The sequence below is a fragment of the Hesperophylax consimilis genome, chromosome 24 (genome assembly GCF_061612785.1).
Source record: "Hesperophylax consimilis isolate HC1 chromosome 24, BYU_Hcon_1.0, whole genome shotgun sequence".
Classification (NCBI taxonomy): Eukaryota; Metazoa; Arthropoda; class Insecta; order Trichoptera; family Limnephilidae; genus Hesperophylax; species Hesperophylax consimilis.
Genome location: NC_142859.1, coordinates 7,382,839 through 7,396,419, shown reverse-complemented (window position 1 = coordinate 7,396,419; position 13,581 = coordinate 7,382,839). Strand labels below are relative to the sequence as shown.

The following is a 13,581-nucleotide window of genomic DNA, read 5'->3' as shown; positions in this document are numbered from 1 at the left end:
ATATTGCCAAACGAACCTAGGCAACGACTGAAATTTCCAGAATGTCTCTATGAAGGCCTAGGTACCTTGGCGTAGTGGCGTACCATATTTTTTAACATTAACCCCAAAAAGGAGGCCCTGAGGAAAATAATTATATACATATATAAACCTTCCGGAGGCCTAATAGTAGAAAAGTCTTACAAATTGATATGGTGTTTTTTTTGCTTTGTATTGTTTTTTTTTTTGTTTTTGTTTTTTTTTGTTTTTTGTTTTTTTTTTATTTGATGTGGTATCTGGCAAAATATGCATATCCGTGGTAATTATTATCCCAATTCAAGATCTTAAAAAGTTCTCCAAAACTCTGGGTCCAAACTAAAATGGGTATAATTTCCCTCAGGGTCTATGTTATCTTTTGGGATGCTCTGTGGAGGGGCTCTTTTAAGGAAAGGAAGGATTGGAAAGGTAAAACGTATGAGAGTTGGGTAGAAATCTTGGTATTGGTGTGTCCAGGAGTGAAGGACATATGAATTTATCCATCCCATTGCGGCGTGAGGCGATAGGTCGAGATCAGTAAAATTAATGAATTTAGTCAAACATTGGGTTAACACAAGTGTATAAGAAATACAATAATTCATGACATAAATAAACATAAATTGATTGAAATAAAATAATTTTTAATTATTGTATTTACGAAACATTATATTTAAACAACTACATCATACATACATCTTCACAAATACATCATGATTAAAAAAATGAAACATTCTTTAAACATTTATTTTCATCCTATATTGTAGGTACAGCAACATTAGAATGAAAGAAAACGGTAAAAAATAACAATTTATTAGCGTTTCAGATCACAGTTCTTGTTTCTTGTTTTTGTAGAATTTATCAAAGGCATAAACTGCCGATATAACGTCGTTGGCCATCACGGCTGGTTCCTCAAAAGCAGCAAAATGACCTCCATTCAAGTTTGATATTTGAACAACGTTCACGAACGCATCCTTGATCTGCCATTTTGTCGTGAACATCAGCTCGTGGTTGAATCTAGCTATGGCTGTTGGTACAGTCACTGGAATTCTAGAAGGAAAATAAAAATCATTTAGACCAGTGAATACAGGTGGCATTTAAGTATGGTGAAGCGGGCAGGGTAATTACAGTGCATAAAAAAATTACAAATCAGGTTAAGAGGAACGGCTGCGCGGCCCTTTTCACACCAAACTCAAATTTGAATTTGATGCCAAAATACCCAAACAAACTGAATCATAAATACTTTTATCAAAAGGTATGACAAATATTTAGTACGAATATGTGCTATTTTATTTATAAAATGTAGATCATTATAAAATGTAGATCATTATAAAATGAAGATCATTATAAAATGTAGATCATTATAAAATGAAGATCATTATAAAATGAAGATCATTATAAAATGTAGATCATTATAAAATGTAGATCATTATAAAATGTAGATCATTATAAAATGTAGATCATTATAAAATGTAGATCATTATAAAATGTAGATCATTATAAAATGTAGATCATTATAAAATGTAGATCATTATAAAATAAAGATCATTATAAAATGTAGATCATTATAAAATTCGATTTTTCATGAATTTAGACGTAACTTTGGCAATTATTTATGAGTTCATATGAATTATTTGTAAACAACTAATGTTATTAACTCTATTTACCATGAAATTCAAAACGAAAAAATGCATTTTAATGGGCTTCAATTAAAAATTGCCAACGATTGATGTTCATTTAACACAAATTTGTTGTATTTAAATTTATATTTCTACCCATAAAAAAATATATCTTTTTTAGCGATGTTTTATCTTAATATATAAAAAATCATGTGTACGCTAATCTCCCAAACCGCCCAACATATTTCAATTAAATTTTGTGAACTTTTATGATTGGTTAGCTTAGCTAACCAACTTGAAATATAGTATACATAGTTGTGAACCTCATAGGTGACCCTGTAGTCGAAATCAAAAAAAAAAATTCAATGATAATTATTTTATTTCAGATTTCTCATCCAAAAATGCATACAACCAAAAAATTTCGCTTCCTTACATAGAAGCCGATCTGGGGTAGGACAACGTCTTATATTAAAATGCATTCCAAACGGTTGAGTTAAATTAAATTAAATAAACTGGTTTCCAATCTTTATATATAAAAATTCACCCTGCCTATGTTTGTACTCGCAAATATCGCGGAAAATTTCAAAGTTTATTTTTATTATTGCCAGGAGTGTTTAGAAGGCTAAGATTATATTTTAAATAATTGCTTTCAACTCAATAAAAATAGACAAAGTTGCCTCCAAAATCATGAAAATATTGAAACATTAATGGCCTATATACCATAATTTAAAATATTAAAAAATAAAATAGCACACATCCGTACTATTTATTTACTGTATCTTAATGAAAAATATATTTTTTAGTTTGATGGCGTGTCCTAACAAACGCACTGTTATTTAGATATTATCTTGGTTTTTAATATTTTAGCAAATGTGTTATTTTAACAAAAAAACACACACAACCGCTTTATAATGGCACAAAAATTAATAAAAAAAACATTTCCATATAAACCTTCAATTCTCTTTAAAACTTCTGTTTAAAGAATTTAAAGTCAGAAAATTAAACACATTATACTTCTGTCATGTAACATTACAAATTTTAAACAAAAACAATAGATTACTCACACAAACGTCAATACTCCCAATTCAGAAATGTAAAAAAACAATTAGGCAATTCAACTATAAATATCTTGGAGTGAAATTTTTTAATTCACTACCTGAGAGTATCCGAAAAAAACAAAGATTTTAAACTTTTAAACAACACGTTGTTGACTTTTGAGATATTTAGCCGTGTTCAGCTTCCTTCTCCTCGTTGAGCCATCTTCTCAGGCAATATCTAACATCCTATACATGTTCTGATCATGAAGACTGCAAGGTCGAAGCGTCGACCGATAGGTACCCCAATTGGTACAAAGTAAGTAGGTACTATAAACAGTTTTAAAATAAATTTAGTTCCGAACCCGATGTTTTTCAACAAAGCGATTTACGAAAAATGGCAGTGGCGTGAATTGACGAAAAATATCTTTGAATAGCACCCCCCCTAGGCTTAAATTTTTTTTTTTTTTTTTTTTTTTATTATTTATACCCGCTAAACTGCCAAAGTTTGAGAAACTCTGTTTCAGTACGAAGTAAGTACATTTTTGTATTATTGTGTTAGGAAAACAACTGTCAATAGAGGTGACATTCTGATGGTGATCTGAAGTCCACTGTATTAATCGCAGTCTTATTCCTATTATTAAAAAAAATATTAAAAAACTTTGGAATTTCGAAAAAAGTTAATTTGATTTTTTTCTTATATAATCACGTAGAACCACCTCCCGAAGTTACTTACTTCGAAGATAACCAGTGATTCCTGACATTATTTGGAGTAAAAATATTTTTTTGTCTCCGGTGACTTTTAATGTTATATTTTTGTTAATTAAAAAAAATTCTACCTCATATGGTCACTGATAACCAAACTCAACCCCTCACATCGCACCTAGCTGTTCAATACCTACTGATTTTTTATGTTTTTAGTTGACAAAAAAAACATAAAAAATTTCATCGGAAACCAAATTTCATTTATTTTTTTACGGGCCCGGACATCCTGTATAATATATCATTATAACATAAAAAAATGGGTTCAAATTGTTTAAATACCTTCATAATTATATAGTACTGTAAACTATTGTCGGGCATTGATTTCTTATGCATTCTTGCAATCATACTAATAATGTATTGTAATGACATTGTAATCATCTAAGATGTATTTTATTGTTGTAGTAAAAACTAAATAAACAATTTAAAAATGTAGTACTTAATACATTCGTGCATTAAAAGTACAAAATACAGAGATGGCTAGTATCGACTTTACTGTTTAATAATTAATATAATGTGGTTTTTGACCTTGACTCTAGTTGGCGCTTAGGGGAGATATGGATAATGTCTCACTTTAAGAAATTATTTTAAGAATAAAAGGATTATTTTTGAAAGATTACCAGATTGAAATTCAGTTTTGTTATTGCGATAACCGCTATAACAAGATACGGCTGTAATGAGCAAAAGCTTTACACATATTTCCACAGAATTGAAATTAGACAAGACGATTAATCTGCTAGGGAAATAGAAATAGCAGTAGATAAAACCATAATGTTTGAAAATAATCATTTAAAAACCACCATGTGCCGGAGAAACGTGGCGGGTTTAATGTTCTACTCAGTAACTCAGTTGTTAGAAAGGTCCGGAGAGTAAAGCGTCCTGAGTTCAAATATCGGTAGTATCAACAACATTTTCCCTCGTGTTTTTACTGATACATGTTACCATTTCATGGTGTAATTGTAATATCATTCATTAGTTAAAATTTGTATCCATTAATTAAAATAAAATTATAATAAGCAACCAATAATGATCCAAACAACAACTGTGTTATACCAGAGTGAAGAGATAGCACTCGGCTTTTCGCTTCGTTTAGAAGTCCTGCCTAACGGAAATTAAGGAATTTGATTGTGTAATGGTATACAATGAATTAACTTACTCATCCATTCCCAAGGCTTTGTGTGTAAAGTCCAAGGCTTCTGAGTACAGACGAACAGATGTTGTGATGCAGCGACTGTCCCAGTAAACCATGATACTGTCTAGCAGCTCTGTTAGGGAAAACTTCTTGGTCAGGCCTCCATCTGGCAGGCTCATCCATTCGGGATTGGTCCAAGTGGAAAACTTTTCTAGAATATAAGCTGCAAGTCCGACAGGAGAGTCTTTCAAAGCGACACCTGGAAGAGACAATAACATCAGTTAGTTCGGGGAAGCTAGGCGTAACTACTGTAGCATCCGCCTGTGTATCCTAATCCTGTACCTATGAAATTTAATGTGGGTCCAAACGCCTTCCTGATATTCTTACACGGTCAGTATTTTCCAGAATGAAAACTGTTGGTTTTTACGGTTAGAAAATTGATTAGACCTCCCACACAGCATCCCCAAAAATGACGACTTCACCTGGTTAGTAAATATTTAAAGAATGAGAATTTTATCTATTAACTATTACTACTAACTATTTTCTTGAACTGTGGACCCAAGAATATTATTTTAACAGTCTGATTCTCTAGCATTAATTGAAGATCTGCCTTTCGAAAACATGCGACAACTTACCAGTAGTGTTAGGTTTAGTCGCTTATATGTGCATATAACCAGTTTTTCGGATTCATTTCTGGAAGGTTTGATAGTGGATAAACCTTGAACATGTAAAATTTAATATTTCTAACTTTAAAGGATCGTTAATAACCTACAACTAACCGTATCTGCATACTCAAAACAATACAAAGTTGAATACGTATCAAAATATAGTGGTTAAAATATTTGAAGCCCGTTATCTCAGAATAGGGTCGGAGTCAGGTGGAACCTTGTTATTCAATAGGGTCGATATATAGATGCATTTCTGAAAACATATATAGTTAAACATATAAAACATGGAATAACTTACCAACGGTATCGGGTTTAGTCGCCTGGATGTGCATATAACCAGACTCTAGGATTAATTTCTGGAAAATTTTTGACAGAGGAAAAACCTTGGAAATGTGCTCTTCATCAACAAACAACGAAGGGTAAAGGCTAGCCAGGAACAGTTTGGCCCATCCCAAGCTGCTATCTACTACAGGCATGTTAGTGTGGTACCCATATATGTTTTGAGGATATAGAATTGCCATGGCCTTGGTGATGAGGCTTCCCCAGTCCCCTCCTTGAATTACGAACTTCTCCTTATAGCCAAGACGAACCATCAGATTACGCATGATCACTGCCATTTGTGTTGTTGCCAATCCGGGCTTTGCAGCCGCCTAAAATACATTATATAATTAGGTTTAATTTAGTTCTTCAACATTGAGAAATTTTAGCTCGAGCTAACAAAATAAAAACACGTTGTGGATTTTAAAACTTGTGACGATTAGATTACAAAAATACGCTCTAAAATAATGATTGACTGTGACTTGACGTGACACTAGTTTGGTGCGAAATGAGCCTTATTTATTCAATTATTATGGGGTTACGATCTTTCTTTGAAAATATAAATAATATTAGCAAAAATAATTACACACCTGCGAATAACCGTACCCTGGAAGACTGGGTACAATTACGTTGAAAACGAAATCTCTGTCCTTGCTTGGTGTGGTCAACAAAGGAATCATTTTGTGGAACTCCAAATAGCTACCAGGCCATCCGTGTAACAGCAGTAGGGGAATGATCCTGACTCCTTTGACAGGTTTCTGCTTCAAGTGAACGAAGTGGATATCCAAGCCCTGGATGTTGGTCTTGAACTGCGGAAACTTGTTGAAGTAGTTTTCTCTTTCAGAGAAGTCATATTGGTTTTTCCAAAATGCGACCACTTCTTTGAGATGCTTTCCGTTGAAGCCATATTCGAAACCAATGCCTTCTAAAGGTTCTGTGTACCATTCGCTCTCGGCGAGACGACTCTTCAGACCAGCTATTCTCTGAAAAAGGATAAAATAAAATAGTTCGTACTAGAAAGATAGAAGAAAAATATTTTTTTAATGGGTCACACAAAAGAAGTGATACATATTATTTAACTGTATGTTTGAATTACGGAAAAAAAACAACGACAATGATTCGAAAAAAAATTGGGTTTACAATTTGGTTACCTCAGGGTCGAATGTAACTTTGAATGGTCTGATGGTTGTGTCTTGCGTTTTGGGTGGCTTTCCAGGGCCCCACCATTGGTTCTGGTCGAGCTGTGGAACTGGGGAGACTTTGTACAAGCCGTGGATCACATACCCCACTAGCGCCGCCACTAGTGCTACGCCCACAATTAAGGTCTTCCTGCAACAACCCATCTGAAAAAAAGAAACAATTAAAATTATGTTCGAAAGCATTATGTATCAAAAATATACAAAAAGTATAGTACTAGCGCAGACCCGTCAAAAATCTTGAAAAGGCAATAAGCCAATTGATCACATTATTTAAAAATTTCATAGTAACATTTTCGAAATCTTGGTATAATGATCTATCCACTCGATTTTTTCCAGTTCTTTATAAAATCCATGCAAGTGGCCTAATAAAATAATTAAGAAATATAAGTTGGTACTTTTTCGCTTGTGTGAATTTTTTCAAACAAACTGTACCAATTTTGAAAATGACTCATTCAAATTTAAACCAAATCCAAGTTTTAGAGTTCATTGAACCGTAGTTACAGACACACAACCGGCATGAGTATTTTTGATTATAAAAAATGAACATAGGTTTTTGGACCAACGTTTTAAAAAAATATATCAAAAAAGCAATAAACGTGAAACATAAAAACCACAATCTCGATAATATAATTGAGCAACCATCAAAATAACATCTTTAAATAGTATAAAAGAAAGTCGCTATCCGCGTCTGTCTGTTTAGTTCTTTAAAACTACGCAACGGATTTCGATAGGGTTTTCACGACCATTTAGAGAATTTCTTCCGAAAGGTTTATATAAAATACATGCATATTATATTTAAAGAAAGTAGAAGAAAAGGCGATGTTTATCCTAGTGTTCATAACCTCGTACTATACTTCAAATCATTCACAACCCCGAGCAACGCGCGGGTACACCACATTCATAAAGGAAACAAAATACAGACTTTAAAGAACCATTTACTCGTGAAACTAATTATTGCAGACAGACAAACTAAAGATATAAAATATAGACTATAAAGAACCATTAAGTTGTGAAACTAATTATTGCAGACAGACAAACTAAAGACATAAAATATAGACTATAAAGAACCATTTACTCGTGAAACTAATTATTGCAGACAGACCAAACAAAAGATATAAAATATAGACTATAAAGAACCATTTACTCGTGAAACTAATTATTGCAGACAGGCAAACTAGAGACATAAAATATGTACTGCAAATAACCATTTACTCGTGAAACTAATTAAACAAAAGACGTAAAACTTTTTCATTTCTGATGAATCCTGAATTTATTAATAATTGTAATTTCATTTCTCGCTTTACCCGCCGACTCTCTTTATCCAGCATTCCTCAATGAAATGATAGCATAATGAATACATGACGTAACTTTGTAAGGTGCCTATACTGTGTAGACTCTACCAGGGGTATCCAACACGATTACATCGCGGGCCAGAAGGCTTCTGAAAAAAATGCACCTAAAACATATCAACGAGGTTCTTCCAATTTTGTAGCTGATAATTCTAGATGATTTAAAAATAAAAGTAGTTACGCTTCAATAACAGTAACTACTTGCTTGAGCTTAATTTTGAATACTTAAATTAATTTTTAAAAATCGTCTGTCTGCTAATAAACTGTCTTTAAAGTCTTTAATATGTTTAATGTATTTGTCTATAAGCTTTTTTACATTATCTCCACACAGGAGGCCCTGAGGAAGATAATTTCCCTCGGGGCCTATTTCATCTCTGGGGATGCTGTGCGGGCGGTTTTTTCGAGGTGAGGAAGGGTCTTGAAGAGAACCATATTATAGGAGAGAGGAAACACAAGAAGCGACCCGTTCTCATGTTACCAATGTGAGCCGTGTACATTTATATATGTTGGGCGGTCATTTCCCGATTATGCACTGGTGCCGAAGGGACCAATGATCAATGTCGAGGGGTAAGGCTTTCGACTAGCAAACTAAAGGCGGCGGGTTCAAATCCCGGCGTGCGCAAGTAAATATTATTTGATTAATTTGTGTTACTTAACAATCCTTTCAAATAAAATACAATATACTACACTTGCGGCACGTTTCAGAGTGGAAGAAACTCTCAATATCGCCCTAGTGTAAGGCCACCATTCAGAATTTAAACGCTGCTTGAAATGGCTTTAGCCGTGTTTGGTGACCAGATCTGAATAGCCAGGTACTCCCCCCCTTCATCTTCCCCATCTCTTTCCCCTCCTTAGCACCGTCAGCCTCATAACATATCCCAATTGAGGATGCTATAAACTCACTGGCCCTAGGCGGTTAGGAGCAAAACACCATGGTTCGTAGAAAATCCTATTATACATTGACACCCTAGTAATAATAACATGCTGTCCCCTATTTTAAATAAAAATTTGAGAAAAAATAACGTCTCGCCGCACAGTGGGCTGAAAATCGCCTTTCAACATAGAGACATTACAATATAGAGACTTGAATTTTCAAGGGTATTTTTTTTGGCTAGAAATGGATTCTGCTGATCTGATTTAAGCATTAAAATGAATCATCAACATTAAAAAGTGTTTTTTTCAACTTTGAGGATTTAAAAAAAAAATCGCAAGTTGCGCCACAATACGAAGTATGTCAAATAAATAGTAGTATATCTGGTAAGTTTTTAGATTCTCACGGCCAAAAGCATTTTTGTTGTTTGTTTTTGGGGTGTTATGCCGTGTTGCACATCTTCGGATCTACCGGATCTGCCCTGATGATGGACACTGCAACGCTGTCCGAAACGTCGGCTAAAGAAGGAGTTAGCGCAACACGGCATAACACCCCAAAAACAAACAACAAAAAAAAAGTAGTACATCTCTGTGTGTAAGGATAGAATGGCCAACCTTATGATTCCAGAGATAGCCTCGAAATTTTATTGCATAGATAATGATTAGCAGAATCTATTTCTAGCCAAAAAAAACCCTTGAAAATTCGAGTCTCTATGTCTATGAAAGGCGATTTTCAGCCCACTGTGCGCCGGCCAGTTTGTAGTCCGCGGGCCGTACGATGGCCAGCCCTGCTCCATATGATGACGGTTAATTCAGTAAATTCAGCAACTAGGTGTTACAGAGAGACCAAGTGTGAATGACTTGCAATAAAAAATCACTTGAAAATCCTTCAGCCCGTAACAACTAACTTACTTGAACACCAGCAATAAGAATATTAAATATATTGTATCTATACCGACATGTTGAAAAATAATGAATACATAATTTTATTATGTTAAAGCAACAAAAATCAACTCAATTATCGCATCTCGTATGTACCACAGGTGATTTAAGTCAATTTCTATCTACATTCATAATTCATGATAACCCAAGTTAATAATAAATTGAAGCGTTACGAACATATCAGACTTAAATTTAATCTTACTGAATAAATAAGATGACTTGGTTATTTTATGACTTCATTTACTAAGTGTACAAAGTACAAAAATACTTATCCGTTATCATAAACATCACGAACAATAATCTCATGGTATCTCATCCACCATCTATCTCCCTCTAATTGTCCCTTCAACCTTCAACTTAGACATTTATCTTCCCCCCCTGAAAATAGCTAAAGCTTGCTTAAAAGACCAGTTGTGTTAATTGATGTCAGTTTTTCAAACTTACGTACGATTTGCTATTTTAAGAAACTAGGAAATCTAAAAATCCTTTCTCGAAATCAAAAGATTCTTTTAGGATTAGGAAGACAACCCAATTTTGAGTATTATTAACATTGGCTCTTTTAGAAGCAAGCCATAAATATTAGAAGTGCATTAATATATTGCCTACCAATTCGTAAGCAAAAACCTGTACGCTGTACCTACGCATATATGTATTAAAATTTGAATTAATTATTAAAATTTTATGGTATGACAGCCATTTCCACAAATAAACCGCCATTTCCAATAATTTAAATTCATAATTTCTGTTCATGATATTCCTGATATTATACGAGTGGTTAGAAGAGACGTTATTATCATTTTATCAATGCATATTAGGTACGTACTATTTTGGCGGAATTCTGAAAATCAAATAAGGTATTTAGGCATGTTTTTTTATTTAATATTATTTTTTAAGATTTCATCAGTTTAGGTTAGGCTAGGTAAGGTTATGTTGGGTTAGGAAAGGTTAGGATAGGTTAGGATAGGTAAAGTTAGGTTAGATTTGGTTAGGATAGGTTAGGTTAGGTTTGATTAGGTTAAGTTTGGTTAGGTTATGTTTTTTTACATAAAAAAATACTTTAAAAACTTGCCTAAATACCCTTATTCAATTTTTTTCCATAGTTCCGAAAAAATAGTGCCTACCTACCGCATGAAGTTAATAATACTTTAATTATATTATTTATCTACTAAACTTCTTATTAACACGGAAAGCGCTTGTTTTTAATCTAAATGAATCCACTTGTCATGCTACTTAATATTTTTGAACCGGTTTTTAATTAAAACAAACAATGTTTTACCTGGATTTTGTGGCACAAGACAGAACCACAAACGCCGACAACCTACAACGGGTCTCAAAACAGAACTGAGAACTGAGAACTAGTGATGAGTCCGAAAACTACAAACACGTTTGGAGTTAAGAGGAATATGAAAGCCAAAAATATTTTTGTTCTTTCAACTTCGAAAATAATAATCGAGCTACACATATCGTTAAGATTATCTGTGTTGTGAGAGGCAGGGAATTTTAAAATAATGAGAGTCGAGTTGCAGTAGGTCCCTGCAATAGGTAGAAAGCACCCGGCAGGATCTCCTTATGTTGATCCTGCCGCACTGTATTATTTTTTTTAAAGAAAGGCAAACATTCTCGGATTACAAATAACCTGACAATATTTGAAAATCTAACTAACATTACTCATAAACTACCATACAAAACTTACACCTTTAAAACTTACATGCACTTTACTAAATTTGCGTACTTATATCATTATAAAATCATTTTTAAATGCAATTTCAAATAACAAATAAAGCAAACAAATCTCAGTATTAGAAATTATCGAGGAACAACTCACAACCATCGCATATGAACTAATAATTCTTCATTCAATCTATCAATTTGTGGATCGACACAAATTAATATATTTTTTTGAAATTCAGGTAAAATCATATTATGTATAAATGAACTTTCACACTCTTCTCTGAGAAAAATTCAATTCACAGTTTTTCTTCTATCTCTAATAGGTACCGAGATAAAGACGTAAAAATGCAAACAAGTCGATTGCACGACTAGGTTTGGGTTTTCGTGAATTTAAGTGCAACTTAAATTCAATTAAAAAAATATATTAAAAAACTTTAGTAGAGCAGTATTTTTTATGTTTTTTTACCAATGTTGAACTTATGAACCAACATTAGGTTGAAAATTGAAACGGAGATAAGTATAGTGTTTTAAACTTTCTTGGAATTTATTATTATTTATAGAAATTTTTTATCTTGAAATTAGTAGTGTGGGCGCAATAACAATATATATAAACAAATTTCGCCAGCTAAATTTCGTCTAATTAAATAAAAAACTAAACAAAACCGTAAATTGGATTACACACCTATTGTACTGCTATAACGCGAGTACACATTTACTGAGAATATTTGTTCATCATTAGTAATTATTAGCACAAACGGAAAGCATTTTTCCATGAGAAATAAATCATTAACTTATGTAAATTATCACGGAATAAAAACATCGATTAACAAATAGTATTTTGAGATTCAAAAAATGAATCTGTAAAAAACGAAGTTTTTTTTTCTATAAATACATCTGTTTTTATTAATAAATATATATCTAGATTTTACTAAATAATAAATCTTCCTTCCCAGCTGGCTTCTGAAGAAATAATAGAATTAAATACAGTGTTTCACTCAAAAAATTATTACATTAGCGCCAAAGTGGATTTTATTTTTTTGTGAATAATTTAAGAAAAACGGAAAAAATGTTAATCAAGTCAAGTGGTAGCAAATAAACATAACCATAAAACAGTATTTTTTTAAAGTTGTTTCTTAAACGAGTTCATAGTAAACTTTTGAAAAAGAAATCTATTTAGTGGTTTACGCTTATATTTTTATGACGTAATTAACATTTTTTTTTTAAATTCTGATCAAGCCAAGCGATAGAACAAGCTTAAATGTATCCATGATATATTTTTGGTATTGATAACCTATACCGATTCGTAGTAAAGATTAATCTAAATAGTGCTTTCATATTATAGCTTCACCTTAAATAATGCCACAACTGTTTCCCTTGATCAGCACAAACATAAATATGTTTATCCGTTTTGTGGACTTGTGTGGACTCTTCTAACTTATTTCGTGGAAGCGCGATTGAGAATGAGACAGAACTGTTTCAAACAGAAAAACAGTATCTTACCCTCTCGCACTAAAGTCGCAATAATATGTGAGAGTGAGATAGGTTTGTTGCAGACGAAAAACAGTATAATTACCCCCTAGTAGTGATGGGCAGGATCTAAACAATTCCATGATCGAAACATAAAAATAATCGAGTTATTAATCGATTTAATCGTTCGTAGCGGGAGCAGTAGCTGCGGACAGAGCATAAATAAACCATTCACAGGGACAGTTTCAGATATTTGTCGAGATGGGGAAGGAGGGGGCACATAAGCAAGCCATGGTACACGCGTTTCATGAGACGTTAATTTATAATATTTACTTTTAAACTGAATATAATAATACATATAAGTTTCGTACCTTCTTCCAATTATAAGGAAATACTACATATTTGAATATTCATACTAAAGCTTTGAAATCTTCTCAAATTTCTCATTATTCCTTGAATTCATTATTCAATAGAAGAAATATTGAAAAATTTTCATCCCCACGGACATTAAAACCTGAAAATTAAAACAATATCGAATATA

At 32.8% G+C, this 13,581-nt stretch overlaps 1 protein-coding gene across 1 annotated transcript; it reads right to left on the bottom strand.

The window, feature by feature from the left end:
• Nucleotides 1-632: 632 nt before the first annotated feature.
• Nucleotides 633-11,308, bottom strand: LOC149411852 (juvenile hormone epoxide hydrolase 1-like). Its single transcript, XM_089646505.1, has 6 exons — nucleotides 11,179-11,308; nucleotides 6,694-6,885; nucleotides 6,133-6,525; nucleotides 5,523-5,874; nucleotides 4,581-4,815; nucleotides 633-1,059 (listed from the first exon to the last, which is right to left on the bottom strand). Exons 2-6 carry the CDS (start codon nucleotides 6,883-6,885, stop codon nucleotides 837-839), a joined length of 1,395 nt encoding a protein of 464 aa, XP_089502631.1. The 5' UTR covers nucleotides 11,179-11,308; the 3' UTR covers nucleotides 633-836.
• Nucleotides 11,309-13,581: the final 2,273 nt, after the last annotated feature.

Coding starts and splice junctions, on each gene's coding strand:
- LOC149411852 (XM_089646505.1), bottom strand. CDS start 6,885: ATGGGTTGTTGCAGGAAGACCTTAATTGTGGGCGTAGCACTAGTGGCG. Junction 4,816..5,522: donor GACTAAACCCGATACCGTTG/GTAAGTTATTCC, acceptor TGTCTCTTCCAG/GTGTCGCTTTGAAAGACTCT. Junction 1,060..4,580: donor AAAGCCTTGGGAATGGATGA/GTAAGTTAATTC, acceptor TTTTCCTTCTAG/AATTCCAGTGACTGTACCAA.